General features: G+C 36.6%; 1 protein-coding gene across 1 annotated transcript; it reads left to right on the top strand.

The window, feature by feature from the left end:
- Window positions 1-1,453: 1,453 nt before the first annotated feature.
- On the top strand, window positions 1,454-8,334 carry LOC131800325 (UDP-glycosyltransferase UGT5-like). Its single transcript, XM_059132165.1, has 3 exons — window positions 1,454-2,203; window positions 7,186-7,354; window positions 7,415-8,334. Exons 1-3 carry the CDS (start codon window positions 1,518-1,520, stop codon window positions 8,144-8,146), a joined length of 1,587 nt encoding a protein of 528 aa, XP_058988148.1. The 5' UTR covers window positions 1,454-1,517; the 3' UTR covers window positions 8,147-8,334.
- The last annotated feature ends 12,938 nt before the right edge of the window (window positions 8,335-21,272 follow it).

Raw genomic sequence — 21,272 nt, forward strand, 5'->3', positions numbered from 1 at the left:
AACGGCTCAGTTCAACTCGTCTGTGAGAAATATTCTTCATTCAATTCGTCTGTGGGAAATAGACTTCCTCCAACCCTTTTGTAAGAAAAAGACTGCCTTCAGCTCGTTTATGACACAAAAACTCTAATCGATCCGTATGTGACGCAAAGAATCTATACATTTCGTCTATTCAACAAAGACTCCACTCAGCTTGCTTATTACACAGTTCCCTTCAGTTTGTTCAAGAGAGAAACTTCCAAAGACTCATCTCGTCTATGACACACGACTCCCTTCAGCTCGTCTAGGACAATAATAATACCTTCAGCACGTCCCAGAAAAAAATACTTCCTTAAACATGTCTCCTCAGTTCCTCAGCTCGTCCATGAGAAAAGTACTCCCTTAAACTTTTCTTCGAGAGAAACACTTTCTATACCCCATTTTCGGAAAAATATTACCTTCTGCTCTTCTGTGAGAAAAAAAAAACTCCCTTCAGCTCGTCTATGACACAAGAACTCCATCAGCTCGTCCATGAGAAAAATACTCTCTTTAACTTGTCTTTGGTAGAAACACTTCCTATGCTTCATTTTCGGAAAAAAATATTTCCTTCAGGTCTTCTGTGAGGAAAAAAACTCTTCAGATCGTCTATACCACAAAGACTTCCTCAGCCCGTCCATGAGAAAAATACTCCCTTCAACTTGTATTCGAAAAAAAAAAAACGTATCCTATACTTCATTTTCGGAAACATATTACCTTCAGCTCGTCTGTGAGTAAAAGTCTCCATTCAAGTCCTCGACTAAAAAAAACAAGACTTCCTTCTGCCCGTCTATGTATGAAAAAATTGAAATTGAAAATTTTTCCCTTCAGCTGAGATCAGATTACATTCCATTCAACTGCCCTTTTATTAGCACACAACTTGCTTTAGCCCATCCATGATGAAAAGTACTCTCTTTAACTCGTCTATGAGAAAAAGACTAACCTCTATAAAAGCATTCCCAGCTGCGAATGGCTCCTTCAGCTCGTCTCTGAGAAAAAATTTCCCTTCAGCTGAGAATAGATTCCATTCCATTCCCTTTATTCCATTCCATGTCCCTTTGTTAGTACACAACTTGCTTTAGCCCATCAATGATAAAAAGTGATCTCTATAGCTGAAATTAGTTTCTGTTAAGTTCTTTTCAACCTATCAAAATTTCCAGATTTCACAATGACTAATCATTTTGATTAATCAATTTAACTAATGAAAGTATTGTCCATATAATAGGTATTCAATTGAAGTTGATTATTTTCCATTGATAAGCAATTCAGTAGACATAGCGACCCACATGGATCATGACTTTTCAAATAGTTGTTGTTTTTAACAGATAAGAAGCTTTTCCCAAAAGATTGCCTACCCCGAAACAGGTAAACACACATTCAACGATAAAAAAACTCAATAGATTATATTAGAAAGCATTTCGTTTTAGTTTCACAATTGCTAACGTATCGAACGATTCTAAACGGCGCGTTACTGAAATTTTTAAAATCGATCTATAAGCGTGACAATGAATAATATTCCCACGCGTAATTTGCTATTGCTGCTGGCAGCATTATCATTATGTTGCCTCATTGAAAATGCTGAGTCGGCAAATATTTTAGCCCTGCTGCCATCTTCTAGTCCTTCGCATGTAATCTTTGAAATATCGGTGGCCCGACAAATGGCCATGCGACATCACAACGTAACAATTATATCGGTGTTACCACTGAAAGAAGACTGGTTACACCCCTCTATGAAACATTTAAAACTTGATAAGGGCCTATTGGATATGACAATGGCTGTGAATTCGACACAATACAGTGGCTTGGCACGAGTTAAAAGTTTCATGGAAATGTACAAAACTATGATTGTTGGCCAAGGAGATATTTTGGATGATCCCAAAATGAAGGAATTAATCTATAATACTGGCAACAATTTCGATTTAATACTTTGGGGTTACTTTGCTGGTGATTACTTTTTTGGTTTAGCTGAACACTTCGACTGTCCCGTTGCTCTGTTATGGCCAAATATACCCATAATAGCCATATCAAATCTTATGGGCAATCCCATTGAAATGTCGTATACTGTTACGACAATGATGAATATGGCAGCGGATACAACGGGATTCGGGTTTCGTTTAAAAAATGTATTGGCAAACGCTGTGGAATCTGTGCTGACTCAATTGCGTGATAAATGGTCGAAACCTATATATGAGTGAGTGTTTTAGATGATCTTAAAAATCTTTCTGAAAATCGGAAATAACGTTAGTAGAAATATGCGTATAGTAATTGGTTCGAAAGATCTATTGCATTAATACTGACTGTGAGAAAAATAGAATTGGACAAAGAAGCATAGACCATTAATTTAAACATTCAAAGACGGCGAAAATGTAAATATTGACGAGGAATACAAATAATGTGTGAAATTTTAAATTATGGCAAATCGAGTGACCTAAAGATTTTTTAATCTTAAATGTAACATAACATATTCGAAGTGTCAATTCCAATCAATACTACATACAGGGTGAGATAAAAAAACTGTAACAAAGTCAAACGGCATAATTTTTAATTTTTTTTAATTTGATTAAATGAAAGCGAAAAAAGTCGGAAATAGCATCAAATTTTGGAATATGCTTAGATTTCTCCAAATTAGTCAACAATGGCAAGAATTATGGCCTTCAAACGGTCAATGAAACGATCGCACGCTGCCCGAATGTTGCTTGCGGTATTTTGGCCCATTCGCGGCGAAGCGCTTGCTTGAGGTGATCTTTAGTATTTTTTTAGTGCCAGCCTTGCTCTACAAAATACTCCAGACACAATAGGCCAACGGAATGAAGCGAGGAACCTCATTTTGTAGCTATTCTTGGGTGGCACGTGCTGAGTGCGATGGTGCTGAGTCCTGTTGGAATGTCCAAGGTCTGCTGCCAAAATGTTTGCGTGCCCAAGACTTTAATACACCCTCCAGAATATTTTCGCGATAATATTCAGCATTTATTCTGAAGCTACGGTCGATTGATATGAACGAAGACCATGGGCTGTTATGGCGGCCCACACCATTACCATGGCCGGCGCTTGAGTTCTGGTGGCCAACCGAAGGTGCACATTTTCAGCTGACCTCTTTGGCAAGTAAACAAGACTAACGAATATTTTCTCATCAGAGAAAACCAAATTCGACAGTTCACCACTTTCGACCAAATTTAGCTCTTTTGAGTCTACTTTCTTTCTGCAGCGCTCTGAGTTCTTGCACTTTTTGAAATTTCAATGGCTTTACCCCGAGCTCATTTTTCAATATATGCCGAATGGAATATTGCAATATGTCCAGCTCACAAGCCATTTTTCGGCCACTGCGACGCGATCGTGTCGCTTCTATACTTTTCGAACCATTTCTGCTGATGTTGCTGTTTTCTTCCGCCTACTTCCTTCGGGCTTCGCTACCAACGAGCGATGATACGAGGCAAAAAAGATTTATTCACTTTTAAATGCTGGAGTGCTCTAACGATAGCCACTTGTAGTTTTCTAACCAAATATATAGAAATCACACTATCACGCTTGAATTCCATTACGAATAATTCTCACCGAAATACTGTCACTGGCATAATTTTAACAGCTGTCGGACGAGTGACTTAGAAATGACAGCAGTTTGAAGTTTTTTGCAGTATAGAAAATCGACGTGATCAAGTCGCTTCTTTACTTTTCGAACCATTTCTGCTGATGTTGCTGTTTTCTTCCTCCCACTTCCTTCGGGCTTCGCTACCAACGAGCGGTGATACGAGGCACAAAAGATTTATTCACTTTTAAATGCTGGAGTGCTCTAACGATAGCCACTTGTAGTAGTCAAATATATAGAAATCAAACTATCACGCTCGAATTCCATTACGAATAAATCTCACCGAAATGCTGTCACTGGAATGATTTTAACAGCTGTCGGACGAGTGACTTAGACTGTATAGAAAATCATGCTGATTGGCCCCTCATAATTGAGGGGCAGAATAATTTCAGAATTGTCAAAGTTTATTACTCTTTTCTATCTTTTCGCTATTACCATAGCACCTCAAATTGTGCGTTAGAATCCCCATAAAGTCTATATTTTTGATCGTGATAAAATTTGATGACGATTAAAAAATGTCCGTCTGTTTGTCCGCCAATCAACAATTATATCGGGACTATACCAAAATATGTACATTTTAGGATGGTACTCTACCCCCAAAGCCAAACCGATTGGAACGAGTGATCAAGGCCCACAAAATATGGAAATTCAGAAGGTACCTTTATATGACCACTACTCCGAAACAGTGACGTACATTGAAGATAGAAGACGGAGACGGTTTCTACCCCCTTAGAAGCCAAGATGCCAATTAAGAGCCAAATCAATTGAAAAATGTGACCAAGACCTCTTTATATGCGGGTTATACCAGAAACTGGGCCTATACTCATAATTTTTTGAATTTGGATGTTCTCTTCCTTCTAAAAATTCATATTACCAGAATTTCTCGATATTAATCTCAAAAATATGACTAAAATACATAAAATACGGGAAATCAGGAAATACACTCATACCAAAACGTTGACCGACATGTACAAAAGATCTTACATGCAAGCGAGAGGACTGCATCAAATTTAAAATTATATCGTAAATTTTGCTAGGTATATTTGAGGCCCATTATGTATGTTTAAGGCTATGTGATGGGCCCTGAAAAAGTTTGACCTGGGAAACTATAATCCTTTTGAGATTTTGAATTATTAACCGGATACTATCCACTTCGAATATTTCAACCCCCAGAATAGCTGTCCTCACTTTCGTATCACAGTACCTGCGCTTTAAGTATCTTAAGGTTTCGGAAGAATTTTTGAAGGATATGATTACTTCTCTTACTAAAATTTTCAACTTACTCTACAATAGTCCGCATATTGCAGTGTCTCTTTATATTTGATTGCAGTCCCAATGAATTTTGCATTTTGATTTCTCATTTGACGGATTATTGACCTATAAAAGAAGTAGGTGCATGTCTTGATATGAGCTCCATACATCTGTGTTGGCCATTTTTGTTTATTGGAATGTGTTAGCATCTGTCAGCTGAAGCTATTTAAAAACAAGTAAGCAAAGGCTATAGTCCTGCGGGGCCGACTATGTTATATGCTACAACACTGCAGTATGTTAGAAGCCCCCTTATGTCCAAATCCATATGGAAGATTTCGCCTTTGAAATTAGGATTTTGACTAGGGACATTTGCCCAATATTTATGCACTCCGTCGTGCTGTAAGTTGTTGTAACCCATTTTATAGCTAAATATAATCCAGTGATCATCCAAAATGCTAGAATTCTTCCCTGTCCTTAACTCTCTTCACAGTTTGAATTGTGTGATAGGAAAAACATTTCTGTTTTTGGATAATTTGAACCTCTAAATATTTTCCAATCATCTCCAAAAGCAATCTTCAAATTTAGACATATCTATATGATTTGCTTGTCTACGATGTTTGGCTATATTCGTCAACGAAATTAGTATAAAAAAAGTCATAAGTTCGCCTTTTCTGTATTTCGGATATCGCCTGTAAGTAATGCCGGTGTTTTTTCACACAAAACTAGTCGTCCATTGTACCCGCTGTCCTAAACTCTAACCTTATGCGAGATTTAGTATCCTCTGGTTTCTATTTGTGACCTTTATAACGACTGTAAAATAAGGAACACTTTTAGTTTTTTCTGAATTGACAAATTTTGTCAAAATCCGCCCAGCCATTCTTGAGACATAAGCACTCTAACTAACATCCCCTTCCTTTGTATATACACATTGTATATATTTCGCTATATATAACCGATATATTTACTGTCGGCATCTACGTAACGGTCAGAATTCACCTGTTCGTCTATTTGTGATTTCGCCGGGATTAAAAATATTCGCGGTTTAATAGCAAATTTGACTTTTATTTAACAGAAATGTTGTAGCCTATTTCACCCACTAAATATTACCCGACGACGAAGGCTTCTGCCTAGCCCTAAGCTATAGCCCCATGCTAACTTTCGCTTTGATTGGTCTATAATTGCGACCTGTAGAGCAACTGCAAAATCAGGATTTTTTTCAGTTTTTGGTCCATTTCAACCCCTAAATATTTTGCGATCATCTCCAAAAGAAATAGGGTTCCATTCTGACCTTAACCCCACCTCCATTCTAAATTTCGTGAAGATCGGGCCATAATTGCGACCTGTAGAGTGACTACAAATTAACATGGACGGACGGACGGACATACATTGCTAGATCGACTCAGCTCGGCGAGATAGGAAGATCCATATATACTTTCCTATGTGGGAAATCAATATTTCGAGGTGTTACATAATTTTTGGCCCAATCAAACTTATAATACCTCCAACACATAGTGTTGAAGGGTATAAAAAAACCTTTCAAATGAAACCCCTTATATGGGGAATATACAAAGATAATTATTATTAATATATTATTATTACCATTATTACGAGCTTCAGGTACGAAATAATGTAGCTTAAAACATCAAAATTCTAAATATCGGGAAGTATCATTAAATGAGGGTATACGAAGACGTGGACCTGCATGCGCGATTTTTTGTTATAGCCTGTAGTACCTATTGTGAACTTTTCGTTATTTTGAATATAGCAGCAACATTTTCCATTCTTTGTTTTTAATTTTTTTAATGTTGTTCGCGTGTGAGGAATATAAAAGAATTATTGGACCTACATTCTCCATTTTTACTCTAGATATGGACCCAGTCACTTACAAATTTTAGGATATGAGAAGTCCTAAACATATCGGATACTTCCTTTGAGAATTATCATGCAATCTTGTCTATATTGAGACCAAATGTCCTCCAACGAACTTCGTCCAAAGAGACATGAAGTTTTATACCGTGATTTCGATGAGAAACAAGGGTGAAATCATAACAGAACTGTCCATTTAAATTGCAAATACTAAGATAAGTCCTAAAATAAAACAAACAATAAGCTCAATCTGGGAGGAAGATCAAAATGTTATAGTAATATTATAATGCGATAGAATTGAACTTAATCTGACACTCTATTCATTTTATGTTCAAAATATGGGTTTTCAAATTGATTAGTTTTTTTAAATGATAACAAATTGACCAGATTTTACTAAGAACTATTGAAATGAACTTTAGTGAATATAATTACATAGATATTAAAAAAATTAAAAACTCAATATCTTCTTTCAGAAAATATTTCCCAAGCGATAAATATGTCAGCTATGAAAAAGCCAAAGAACGTGTCTCCTTAGTCCTGTTTAGTCATCATTTTTCCGAAAAGCCTGTGCGTCCATTAGTACCTGGCATGATTGAAATTGGAGGTATTCATTTGGACGAAGAAACTAAACCATTACCCAAAGTAAGATCTACGCTAAAAATTACCTCAAGTTTTGTATTCATTTTCTATTTTCGTTTTCAGGACATTAAAGAATTTGTCAGTTCCGCTGAACATGGTGTGATATTCTTCAGTTTGGGCACAAATGTCAAAGCGAAACATCTCCAACCTCAGACATTGGAAAAAGTCTTCAATGTACTCTCGAAATTACCACAAAGGGTTTTATGGAAATGTGACGATGAATCGAATGTACCGGGAAATTCAACGAATATACTCTATCGAAAATGGCTGCCACAAGCCGATATTTTGGGCCACCCCAAAACGGTGTTGTTCTTCTGTCACGGTGGCAAGGGAGGCATAACAGAGGCGAAATTTTATGGTGTTCCCATGGTCGGCTTACCGATATTCGGTGATCAACCCATGAACATGGAAGAAGTTGTAATGAAAGGTTATGGTCTGTCAATAGAGCACGACGAGTCGTTAACAGAGGAAGTGATTCGGAAAACAGTTAAAGAAGTTCTAGAAAATACATCGTATAGAAATAGTGTCAAACAATTCTCGAATCTTTATCGTGATCGTCCTTTTAAAATCAAGGATAATGCCGTTTATTGGTTGGAATATGTAATTCGTTACAAAGGAGCTCCGCACATGCAAAGTCCATTGAAGACAATGTCGTTTGTAGAGGCCAACAATTTGGATGCCTACGCTTGTATACTTTTAGTGTTTTACTTAATTGCTTTATTGGTTAAGCTCATTTTGAGACTAATTATTAACCTAGTATGCCGCAAATGGATGGGCAAATCGAAGAGAGATTAAATCCAATATTTGGAAATATTTGTAGAGAGCAATTTCTTATAAATGTACATTATGATATTAATATATTTTTGTTTTTGTTAGTTATTCCTGAGCTGATTTTAACAATTCCCTCCCATTCTGAATGACCTCTTGCCAGAAAAGGATAAATTCTAAGAAAATCGTGTAAAAATATACCAATGAAAAGTGAATATTTCCTTTATATTTTTATTTTATTTTTATCGGATGAGGTTTTTATCAATTTTACTTAAAAAAGGTCTGTTCCAGAACTGCAAGAATCTAAAAGTTCTTAATACAATAACCGATTTTCTTTTTATGATATCGAAAAAAATTGCCAAACCTAGGAGATTCTTGCAGATTCTGAAACAGAGCAAATATTGAATTTTACATTTTGGAATATTTTTTCATCCTAAAATACTATGTGTTGATGTTATTATATTCAGGTTGCAATCATCGTCCGATCTTCACGAAATTTTCCATGGTTGGGGTCAGAATTGAATCCTATTACTTTTGGAAATGATCGCAAAATATTTACGCGTTCAAATGGACCAAGAATATTAACATTTTTTGACTTTGAAGTCGTTCTAGAGGTCACAATTAAAAACCAATCGACACGGAATTTTCCATGAGAAGAGATTTAAGGACCGGGCAAAAGTTTAGCATTTAAAATGATCATTACATTACAGGGTGAGATAAAAAAAACTGAAACAATGTCATTATTTTCATATATATTTTTACATTTTATTGAATGAAAGCAAAAAATTTCAGAAATAGCATCACATTTTAGAATGAGTTTAGATTTGTTCGAATTGGCTACCTTTGACACGAATTATGGCCTTCAAACGGCCAATGAAACCGTCACACGCTGCTCGAATGTTGCTCTGCAATATTCTGGCCCATTCCCGGCGAAGCGCTTGCTTGCTGTGGTGATCGACACTTTGGTATTTTTTAGTGCCAACTTTGCTTTCCAAAATACTCCAGACACAATAGTCCAACGGATTGGTATCCAGAGATTTTGGTGGCCATTGTGCGCTGGACCTCATTTTGTAACCATTTTTGAAAGGCGAGTGCTGACTGCGATGGTGCTGAGTCCTCCTGGATTGCGACCAAAATGTTTGCGTGCCCAAGGCCTTAATATACCCTCCAGAATATTTCCGCGATAATATTCGGCATTTATTCTTATGCCACGGTCGATTAACACGAGCGGGGAGCGACCATCGGCTGTTATGGCGGCCCACACCATCACCATGGTCGGCGCTTGAGTTCTGGTGGCCAACCGAAGGTGCACATTTTTATCTGACCTCTTTGGCAAGTACACTATAATTTTGTTTCTTTACAAACTGCTGGGCAACGAATGTTTTCTCATAGGAGAAAACCAAATTCGGCAGTTCACCACTTTTGGCTTAGCAAAGCAACTCTTTAGCTCCTTTGAGTCTATTTTCTTTCTGTTGCGGTGTAAGTTCTTACACTTTTTGGTATTTCAATGGATTTATATTTAATTATGGAATATCGCGACATGTTCAGCTCACGAGCCATTCTCGGCCACTGCGACGCGGGTTTCGATCAAATCGCTTCTTTACATTTCTAAACATTTCTGCTGATGTTGCTGTTTTTTCCATCCACTCCCTTGACATCGTGCTACGCTACCAGTATCACACATTTTAATGCTGGAGTGCTCTAACGATAGCCACTTGTGGTTTTCCAGCCAAATATAAAGAAATTACACTATCACGATTAAATTCCATCACGAATAACGTTTTTTCTGGAAAATTCTCACCAAAATGCTTTTGTACGCTTGTAAACAATATAATGAGCTGTTACTGGCATAATTTTAACAGCTGTCGGACAATTGGCTTTGAAATGGCAGCAGTCTGAAGTTGGTTGCAGTTTTTTCATCTCACGCTCATCCGTTTAGCCCAATGGCATCAAAATTTCGGTCGGTATCTAACGAGTCATTGCTTCAATGTTGTCTTCCAATACTTCAAATGGCGTATTGGAAGGCTGGTCTGTGTAGACATAAGCGTCAACATAGTCCCATAAAAAGTCATTTGTAAAGGGATTAAATCTCATGATATATCGGCCAGAAACCAACCCCGTATGTGAAAGAAAATGTTCACAAAACTCACCTTTCCATTGTTACACGTGACATCGTTTTTTGAAACCAAATGCCATTCTGAAGATTCCAACCACAATTGGCAACCAAATAATCAGTATTTTTATATTCCAAACTTCAAAAATTGATAATTTTATTGCTTATTCCTGAAATTTATAATGGATACTTCTTAATTAAATTTTACATATTTAATGAATTTCATTTTTTATTCATATGTAATGCCCTCTTTAACTCGGTGGAGGCTTTTCCAACATATTCACCAGCTGTCAACACCTGTTTGCCAACAAAGTGCTACATTAGAAAAAAATGAGAAAAACACTTCAGTTTTGTCATCTATCAGCCAAAAAATATGTTGTTCCAATAAAAAAAAACGAAAACTTACTGCATTTCTTGCAAGAGATGCAAGAGTACGACTACCTGATGCTGCCATGAAACCACTAAGTACCAAAACTAAAAATAATAAATTAAACTTCATTTTAAGTTTCACGTTCTCTGTTAGGTATTCTCTATTAAACACACACACACGTTCGATGTTTGTATGAAGACTAATAATTAATTGATATTTTTCAATAGCTTTTATAGGCAATTGCAATGTGGTTAAGAGTATTTATTTTAATAGCAATATTGAATCATTATCCATTTAAAATGTATTGAGTTAAATAAATGCAAATAATGATATACATGTAATATAAGAATTAAAAGATTGCGATACCATAATAGGAGAAATCTTGTATGGGATGAATAAAACAATTTATATAAAGATTTTCGGGCGAATCACAAAAAAAGTTAACATTTTTCTACAATTTACAGGATTCTAAAATAAAAAACAATTTTATCGGAACTACAAATACATATTACGATTTCCGGAATTTAAACAAATGTTTCTTTGAAAAATTTTACTTCAATTGGATAGATATTATAATTGCGGACAAATATGGTCCATCTTCGATAGAGCCGAGTTTGGATACTTCCTTTTGGAATAATCTAAGCCAGTTAAAAAGGCAGATGTAAATATTTTGAAACGGAATTCGGAATACTTTTAATATAAATGTCTTCTATATTTATAATAGATGAAAATGTTTGTACGTTTGATTGTTTATTTGTAATTTATAGACTCAAAAAGTGTTAAGCAGCTTTTCCTGAAAATTTCCATAACACTACAGTATCGCCTGAAAGTAACATAGGAGGTAGTAACATAGGTGGCCGGAGGTACATCCAGAAGATTTAGTTTTTGAATGCACATATATATTTATCGATTTTAGATGCAGTCTCCAAATTTCAAATGCGTAACGGAATTTGAAACAAAAATAAATTTGCCAAATTATACTGAAATCGGCTCAGATTTGGATATACACTGGTGGCCAAAACTAAAGCAACTAAAATCGCAAAGACAATAAATGTCCTGTAACTTTTACAAAAATAAACAAAACGTAATTATTTTTCCAGTTTTAAATGAGGTCTTTAACTCACTTTTAAGAAACTAAAAATAAAAATTCAAAAATAATTTTGAACGAAATATAATATATGGAAAACTAAAATGACCTAATTTTTGCTTGGTCAAAACTAAAGCAACTTTTAGATTTTTTATTTTAAAATAATTAAATTTTGGCTAGTAGTCGATAGCATCCATTATTTTTCATAGCACACCTACGAGGCATAGAATCTATAACACGCTCAATTTGATCCTTGGGTATGCTTTCTCAGGCACCCCGAATTCTTTGTTTCCGAATCTCGCTTGATCTTCCTGTCTACGATACTCCAAAGGCTTTCTATGGAGTTTATGTCAGGTGATTGTGCCGGCCATGACAAAACAACGATTTTTGACTCCCGCAACCAATATATGGCAAGTTTTGATGCAAGTTTGGGATCATTGTCATGCTGAAACACCCAAATGAGCCGAATATTTTACTCAGGGTAAGGGAACAACGTGATGTCCAACACTTCTTTGTAAACAAACCGATCCATAACTTCCTTTCTTTCATGGAAAGGCCCAAGTCCATAGAAAGAAAAACAGCGCCACGCCATTTTTGACCCTCCCTCATGCTTCACTGTACTTTTGCAACACTGCGGCCTGAGTCTTTAATTTTTTGGTCTTCTCACTATAAAATTTTTTACGTCTGAGCTTTTAATATTAAACGTAGACTCATCCCAGAAATTATGTTTTTCCATTGAGCTGGATTCCACTTAATATTAGCGTTTCCGAAAGCCTTTTTGATTTTTTAGATATAAATGGCTTTTTTGATGTCTTACGGGCATGCAGACCAGCTACCACTATTAGCATAGACAAATTAGGTATAGACTAAAAAGTTGTCTCATCAGTTATCTCTGAAAAAAGTGTTTCATTAGATGTCGTTCATGCTGTGAGAGAGGTTCAGTAGACTCGCTCAATTCTCTCAAAATACAAAATATTAAATATTTTTATGATTCTTTATTATTTATCAACTAAAAACGAAACGTCGACTTTGTTTACTTTTACATTATACAAATATGTCGTGAAATATAAAAATATAGAACTTAAATAGCAGAAAAATTAATGAATTGTTTTCGAAGTCGAGTGACTTCGCTAGCCCTGAGTGACTTGACTGGCCCAAGATCAACAATAGTGACATCTGCCGGAAGGGAAAATTTTAAAACTTTTTAGTCTATACCTTTATTTGTCTATGCTATTAGTCTACGCACTGATCTCGAGCTTATATCCAATGATTGCTCTCTCACCAATCCAGTTGAACTCTTAAATTGTTTTTTTTTTATTTTTCTCACAATTTGTTGATCAGTACGTGCTGAAGTTTTTCACGACCTTCATCCAGTTTAATAAAACTGATCCAGTTTAATAAAACCGACTTAGTATACAGAAATATTTATGAAATCACATAAATATTTATGAAATATTTCTCGGAAATCATTTTCTGCGATATGTTGTTTTTATAGTCAGTGATAATTTGCAGTTTAATTCATGTACTGTGTTTGCTTTTATCCATTTTTAAAGTTTTTTGGGCAGTACTTAAAAAACGAAAAGAAAAACACATGCTGTTGTAAAAAACTTCTGAAAAAGGATTTATGACAAGCGAAATTGTCGAAGGAAGCAAAAAGCAATAACTATAACAGTAAAAACAACTGAAATTACAGCGGTCATATGAATGTACAACAGAGTTGCTTTTGTTTTGTCCAAGCCAAAATCGGGTTAATTGACTTTACCATACATTAATTTTTATATAAAAATGAATTTTGGTTTTTTGTTTTAGGTTTTTAAAAAGTGGATAAAATACTTAATTTAAAGCAAGAAAAACTTTCTCATTTTCTTAATTTTTAAAATGTTACAGGGCATTCATTCTCCTTGTGATTTCAGTTGCTTTAGTTTTGGCCACCAGTGTAGCTCTCATACATATTTTCGGCCGATTTCATGAATTTGATGCCCTAAACACCCTCTGCACGCCACATTTAAAAGTGGGCCTTGAGCAATGAATATATAGACCACGGAATTCTCTCACAACCTATCATAAAAAAAACGAGTATGAGTGAATATGTTGAAGACATCCAAATCTAAAATATTTAAAATATTTACCACTGTAAGAGATTTATGAACTTGAAATTGTGAATTGGAATCGAAAACCTACCAACTACATAGCGATATGAAAAAATACTGAGTTAATTGTAGTTTTTGCAAATAAAATAAATATGTGTTTGTTTTCTCTTTCGAGACGAGCTTAATGATCTGAAATTTGCAGTGAAAAGGAAAGCCAGATAGACACTATCATACACTCACCACTATGCGACGCGTTTCGCCGTTGGTTAATCGGCTCATCAGGCATATTTGGTGTGGATGATGGCTTACAAGGGCCGTTCTCTGGAAAGTAGTATATATTTCGAACTTATTGCAAATTAGCATATGCGAATTATACACTAGAAACTCTCCAGGTTCGACTCAAGTTCTATTGGCAGATCTTTTTCACAGCAAAGTTTTGTTTTTGTAGTGATGGATTTTTTGTCCACAACAACTACATTGCTTCCAATGCATACACTTGTTTTAGTGCTGCTTTAGGAAGACGGGTTAATGGCTCTGAACGTAGAGACGGCAACTTCTAGTTGGCTGCACACCGAGGTCCGCGGTTCAAATCCCACAGCCAGGCTCGGCTGAATTTTTGAGTTTTGCCTTGTTAAGGCGAAGATCATATGTTTTATGATTTATGTGTTTGTTTTCTCTTTCGAGACGAGCTTAATGATCTGAAATTTGCAGTGAAAAGGAAAGCCAGATAGACACTATCACACACTCACCACTATGCGACGCGTTTCGCCGTGTGTGTGAGTGTGTGATAGTGTCTATCTGGCTTTCCTTTTCACTGCAAATTTCAGATCATTAAGCTCGTCTCGAAAGAGAAAACAAACACATAAATCATAAAACATATGATCTTCGCCTTAACAAGGCAAAACTCAAAAATTCAGCCGAGCCTGGCTGTGGGATTTGAACCGCGGACCTCGGTGTGCAGCCAACTAGAAGTTGCCGTCTCTACGTTCAGGGCCATTAACCCGTCTTCCTAAAGCAGCACTAAAACAAGTGAATGCATTGGAAGCAATGTAGTTGTTGTGGACAAAAAATCCATCACTACAAAAACAAAACTTTGCTGTGAAAAAGATCTGCCAATAGAACTTGAGTCGAACCTGGAGAGTTTCTAGTGTATAATTCGCATATGCTAATTTGCAATAAGTTCGAAATATATACTACTTTCCAGAGAACGGCCCTTGTAAGCCATCATCCACACCAAATATGCCTGATGAGCCGATTAACCAACGGCGAAACGCGTCGCATAGTGGTGAGTGTGTGATAGTGTCTATCTGGCTTTCCTTTTCACTGCAAATTTCAGATCATTAAGCTCGTCTCGAAAGAGAAAACAAACACATAAATCATAAAACATATGATCTTCGCCTTAACAAGGCAAAACTCAAAAATTCAGCCGAGCCTGGCTGTGGGATTTGAACCGCGGACCTCGGTGTGCAGCCAACTAGAAGTTGCCGTCTCTACGTTCAGAGCCATTAACCCGTCTTCCTAAAGCAGCACTAAAACAAGTGTATGCATTGGAAGCAATGTAGTTGTTGTGGACAAAAAATCCATCACTACAAAAACAAAACTTTGCTGTGAAAAAGATCTGCCAATAGAACTTGAGTCGAACCTGGAGAGTTTCTAGTGTATAATTCGCATATGCTAATTTGCAATAAGTTCGAAATATATACTACTTTCCAGAGAACGGCCCTTGTAAGCCATCATCCACACCAAATATGCCTGATGAGCCGATTAACCAACGGCGAAACGCGTCGCATAGTGGTGAGTGTGTGATAGTGTCTATCTGGCTTTCCTTTTCACTGCAAATTTCAGATCATTAAGCTCGTCTCGAAAGAGAAAACAAACACATAAATCATAAAACATATGATCTTCGCCTTAACAAGGCAAAACTCAAAAATTCAGCCGAGCCTGGCTGTGGGATTTGAACCGCGGACCTCGGTGTGCAGCCAACTAGAAGTTGCCGTCTCTACGTTCAGAGCCATTAACCCGTCTTCCTAAAGCAGCACTAAAACAAGTGTATGCATTGGAAGCAATGTAGTTGTTGTGGACAAAAAATCCATCACTACAAAAACAAAACTTTGCTGTGAAAAAGATCTGCCAATAGAACTTGAGTCGAACCTGGAGAGTTTCTAGTGTATAATTCGCATATGCTAATTTGCAATAAGTTCGAAATATATACTACTTTCCAGAGAACGGCCCTTGTAAGCCATCATCCACACCAAATATGCCTGATGAGCCGATTAACCAACGGCGAAACGCGTCGCATAGTGGTGAGTGTGTGATAGTGTCTATCTGGCTTTCCTTTTCACTGCAAATTTCAGATCATTAAGCTCGTCTCGAAGGAGAAAACAAACACATAAATCATAAAACATATGATCTTCGCCTTAACAAGGCAAAACTCAAAAATTCAGCCGAGCCTGGCTGTGGGATTTGAACCGCGGACCTCGGTGTGCAGCCAACTAGAAGTTGCCGTCTCTACGTTCAGGGCCATTAACCCGTCTTCCTAAAGCAGCACTAAAACAAGTGTATGCATTGGAAGCAATGTAGTTGTTGTGGACAAAAAATCCATCACTACAAAAACAAAACTTTGCTGTGAAAAAGATCTGCCAATAGAACTTGAGTCGAACCTGGAGAGTTTCTAGTGTATAATTCGCATATGCTAATTTGCAATAAGTTCGAAATATATACTACTTTCCAGAGAACGGCCCTTGTAAGCCATCATCCACACCAAATATGCCTGATGAGCCGATTAACCAACGGCGAAACGCGTCGCATAGTGGTGAGTGTGTGATAGTGTCTATCTGGCTTTCCTTTTCACTGCAAATTTCAGATCATTAAGCTCGTCTCGAAAGAGAAAACAAACACATAAATCATAAAACATATGATCTTCGCCTTAACAAGGCAAAACTCAAAAATTCAGCCGAGCCTGGCTGTGGGATTTGAACCGCGGACCTCGGTGTGCAGCCAACTAGAAGTTGCCGTCTCTACGTTCAGAGCCATTAACCCGTCTTCCTAAAGCAGCACTAAAACAAGTGTATGCATTGGAAGCAATGTAGTTGTTGTGGACAAAAAATCCATCACTACAAAAACAAAACTTTGCTGTGAAAAAGATCTGCCAATAGAACTTGAGTCGAACCTGGAGAGTTTCTAGTGTATAATTCGCATATGCTAATTTGCAATAAGTTCGAAATATATACTACTTTCCAGAGAACGGCCCTTGTAAGCCATCATCCACACCAAATATGCCTGATGAGCCGATTAACCAACGGCGAAACGCGTCGCATAGTGGTGAGTGTGTGATAGTGTCTATCTGGCTTTCCTTTTCACTGCAAATTTCAGATCATTAAGCTCGTCTCGAAAGAGAAAACAAACACATAAATCATAAAACATATGATCTTCGCCTTAACAAGGCAAAACTCAAAAATTCAGCCGAGCCTGGCTGTGGGATTTGAACCGCGGACCTCGGTGTGCAGCCAACTAGAAGTTGCCGTCTCTACGTTCAGAGCCATTAACCCGTCTTCCTAAAGCAGCACTAAAACAAGTGTATGCATTGGAAGCAATGTAGTTGTTGTGGACAAAAAATCCATCACTACAAAAACAAAACTTTGCTGTGAAAAAGATCTGCCAATAGAACTTGAGTCGAACCTGGAGAGTTTCTAGTGTATAATTCGCATATGCTAATTTGCAATAAGTTCGAAATATATACTACTTTCCAGAGAACGGCCCTTGTAAGCCATCATCCACACCAAATATGCCTGATGAGCCGATTAACCAACGGCGAAACGCGTCGCATAGTGGTGAGTGTGTGATAGTGTCTATCTGGCTTTCCTTTTCACTGCAAATTTCAGATCATTAAGCTCGTCTCGAAAGAGAAAACAAACACATAAATCATAAAACATATGATCTTCGCCTTAACAAGGCAAAACTCAAAAATTCAGCCGAGCCTGGCTGTGGGATTTGAACCGCGGACCTCGGTGTGCAGCCAACTAGAAGTTGCCGTCTCTACGTTCAGAGCCATTAACCCGTCTTCCTAAAGCAGCACTAAAACAAGTGTATGCATTGGAAGCAATGTAGTTGTTGTGGACAAAAAATCCATCACTACAAAAACAAAACTTTGCTGTGAAAAAGATCTGCCAATAGAACTTGAGTCGAACCTGGAGAGTTTCTAGTGTATAATTCGCATATGCTAATTTGCAATAAGTTCGAAATATATACTACTTTCCAGAGAACGGCCCTTGTAAGCCATCATCCACACCAAATATGCCTGATGAGCCGATTAACCAACGGCGAAACGCGTCGCATAGTGGTGAGTGTGTGATAGTGTCTATCTGGCTTTCCTTTTCACTGCAAATTTCAGATCATTAAGCTCGTCTCGAAAGAGAAAACAAACACATAAATCATAAAACATATGATCTTCGCCTTAACAAGGCAAAACTCTAAAATAAATATGTTTTCGAAGTCGAGTAAATCGATCATGCGACAGTTAGTAACCGATATTGCAAACTTTAGTTATCTATATTTCCATTTGTCTATATTCATAAGTTGATGTAGTGGAGGGTATAACAAGTAAAAATGCTAGACTTCTTCCCTGTACTTAACTCTCTTCTCATTCAAAATTCATTGTCGATTGGTTTTTAATTGTGACCTGTAGAGCGTCTGCAAAATCAGGAAAACTTTAATTTGTTGGTCCATTTGAACCCCTAAATGAACATATTCAAACACAATAGGTTTTAATTCTAACCGCAACCACATGCACAATTTCGTGAGCATCGCACGGTAATTGCGATCTGTATATAAAAGCCTCACCTCATAGTGTTGCAGGGTGTAGAAAAACTTTAGAAAATGTACAACTCAAAATTGTGAGCCAAATATAAAAAAAAAAAAAAGAAAAATACTCACTTTTTTATTGTTATATTTTTACGCGATATCTTGGCTAATAGTATCACTGTAATGGTCAGAAGTGTATTTTTAAGGTATTTGTGGTTTGGCCGGGATTAAAAATATTCGCGGTTTAGTGGAAATTTTCGTAGTTTTGTTATAAAGTTATGATTTATTTTACCCGCTAAATATTGTCCGATTACCATCCAAATTGGTTAACTTCTGTCCAGCCCTGAACTCTAACCTCATGCAAATTTCCCCGTCGATTGGTTTATAATTGTGGCCTATAGAGCAATGGCAATCCATTCAATCTATTTAAACACCTAAATATTTTGCGATTATCTCAAAAAACAATAGGGTTTTATTCTGACCCTAACCCCACCTCCATTTTCAATTTCATGAGGATCGAACCTCAATTGCGACCTGTAGCGTGATTATAAGTTAATATGGACAGACGGACAGGCGCACAGAAGAATGGACGGACATACATAGCTAGACCGACTCAGCTCGACGAGATAGGAAGATCCATATATAGTTTTCGATATTGGAAACAATTATTTCGAGGTGTTACATAATTTTTGACCCAATCAAACCTATAATACCTCCAATACATAGTGTTGTAGAGTATGAAAATACTGCAATAATCTATTTTCGCCTTTTAATTTTACGACCTTTGCTGAATAAGCAGAGTTAAAGACATAAAGCTATAAAGATTGAAAAAAATGCATATTGCCGTTTAATGTCTCGATAAGGCAACAGATGACCGACGATATGAAATAAATGCATTAGAAACATTACATAAATATGTTCAAATGACGGAAACCCGCATCGGAAGTGTTAAATAGCGACTGATAAATCTATTCCAGAACATTTCCGTTTAATCGATAGAAATCAGCCAAATCCTTATGAAAACATGCGGTCTCTTAAATTACAACATAATTCCACACAACATGATGGCCCAACATATTTTAAGGTTGCCAACGCCATCTGGTGCACCAAAGGAACAATCATATTTATATTACCATCTACGACATATAACATATACATTTGGTTTTTGTCCATACTGTCTGCATTATATATGCAAACCATGTGTTATACATTTTGGAAAAATTGTATTAGAACTCACCATTTTCTACGGACAGCAAGGATTAAAAAATACACAAACACTCGCGAATTAAACCGAACGATGCAATATTATCTTAACTTTTTGGAGCCATAGATCGCATTTTAAACACATCTTCAGAGAAAATTATGAATATTAATTTTAGGAAGCCTATGTTTGCTTTTGTTGAACAAATTTTTTTATACATTCATTCTATTATATAAATCATACACTTAATCACCACATAGTATTGAAATGAACCGCGCACGATATGTTCATTATAACAACGACGAAACTGTGATACTCCCATTTTAATTCAACACACTTTTAATTTTATAACAAACTTATACAAGTTTTATTTCAAAAGTACTCAAGGAAGAACTTCTCCTTTTTGTTTTGAACAGAGCTTTTCGCCACTCTTAACAGGAAATATAGAGACTTTTAAACCGCGAGCGGATATGGCAGACATTTTGAATTTTAAAAGTGGAAAACTCTCTTTGTGGTTTGCACTTCATTTTCTCTTAAACTCTTCAAACCGAACGCGCAGTTATGAGACGAACGAACACACACACACACACACGAATACCTAAACGTTTATGTTGGTTGATGGCAAAGCAAACGGATTGCGCCTTTTTTATACAACTTAGCACCAACAATGCTATCAACGAATACACAGGGAACAGCAAGAAGAAAATTGATTTGTATGATATTTTAGGCATTAGTTCATTGATTTTTTTTAAATAAACACAAAATAATGTTTAATTATTGATTTATTAACTACTTTTCTAACATAATTTTATTTATTTCCTCATTTATTCACATATTTATTGGGAGCACCACAGAACACGACCGAACGAAATGAAGACGACGAAAGAACTGAATTGAGCGCAGAATTGGCGAATAACTCATTAGCCGAAATGGAAGAGAGAAATGTTATTGGATGTTGGAAGAGCACTTGTTGCATGCACGGTTGCCACTGAGTGAAAACATTGTCTACCAAAATGCTCGGAATATGTATAAAGTCATTATGATTATTGGTTGGAATATAAAAATAAAAACAAATAATAACAAAACTTTTCTTCAAAACCTATTCATTAGATTTTTATACCCTACAACACTATGTAACACCTCGAAATATTGGTTTCCCACATAGGAAAGTATATATGGATCTTCCTATCTCGCCGAGCTGAGTCGATCTAGCTATGTATGTCCGTCCGTCCATCTGTCCGTCTGTCCATGTTAATTTGTAATCACTTTACAGGTCGCAATTATGGTCCGATCTTCACGAAATTTAGAATAGAGGTGGGGCTAGGGTCAGAATAGAACCCTATTTCTTTTGGAGATGATCGTATAATATTTAGGGGTTGAAATGAACCAAAAACTGAAAAAAATCCTGATTTTACAGTTGCTCTACAGGTCGCAATTATCGACCAATCAAAGCGGAAGTTAGCATGGGGCTAGAGCTTAGGGCTGGGCAGGA

This window comes from Musca domestica, unplaced genomic scaffold (assembly GCF_030504385.1).
Source record: "Musca domestica strain aabys unplaced genomic scaffold, Musca_domestica.polishedcontigs.V.1.1 112, whole genome shotgun sequence".
NCBI lineage: Eukaryota > Metazoa > Arthropoda > Insecta > Diptera > Muscidae > Musca > Musca domestica.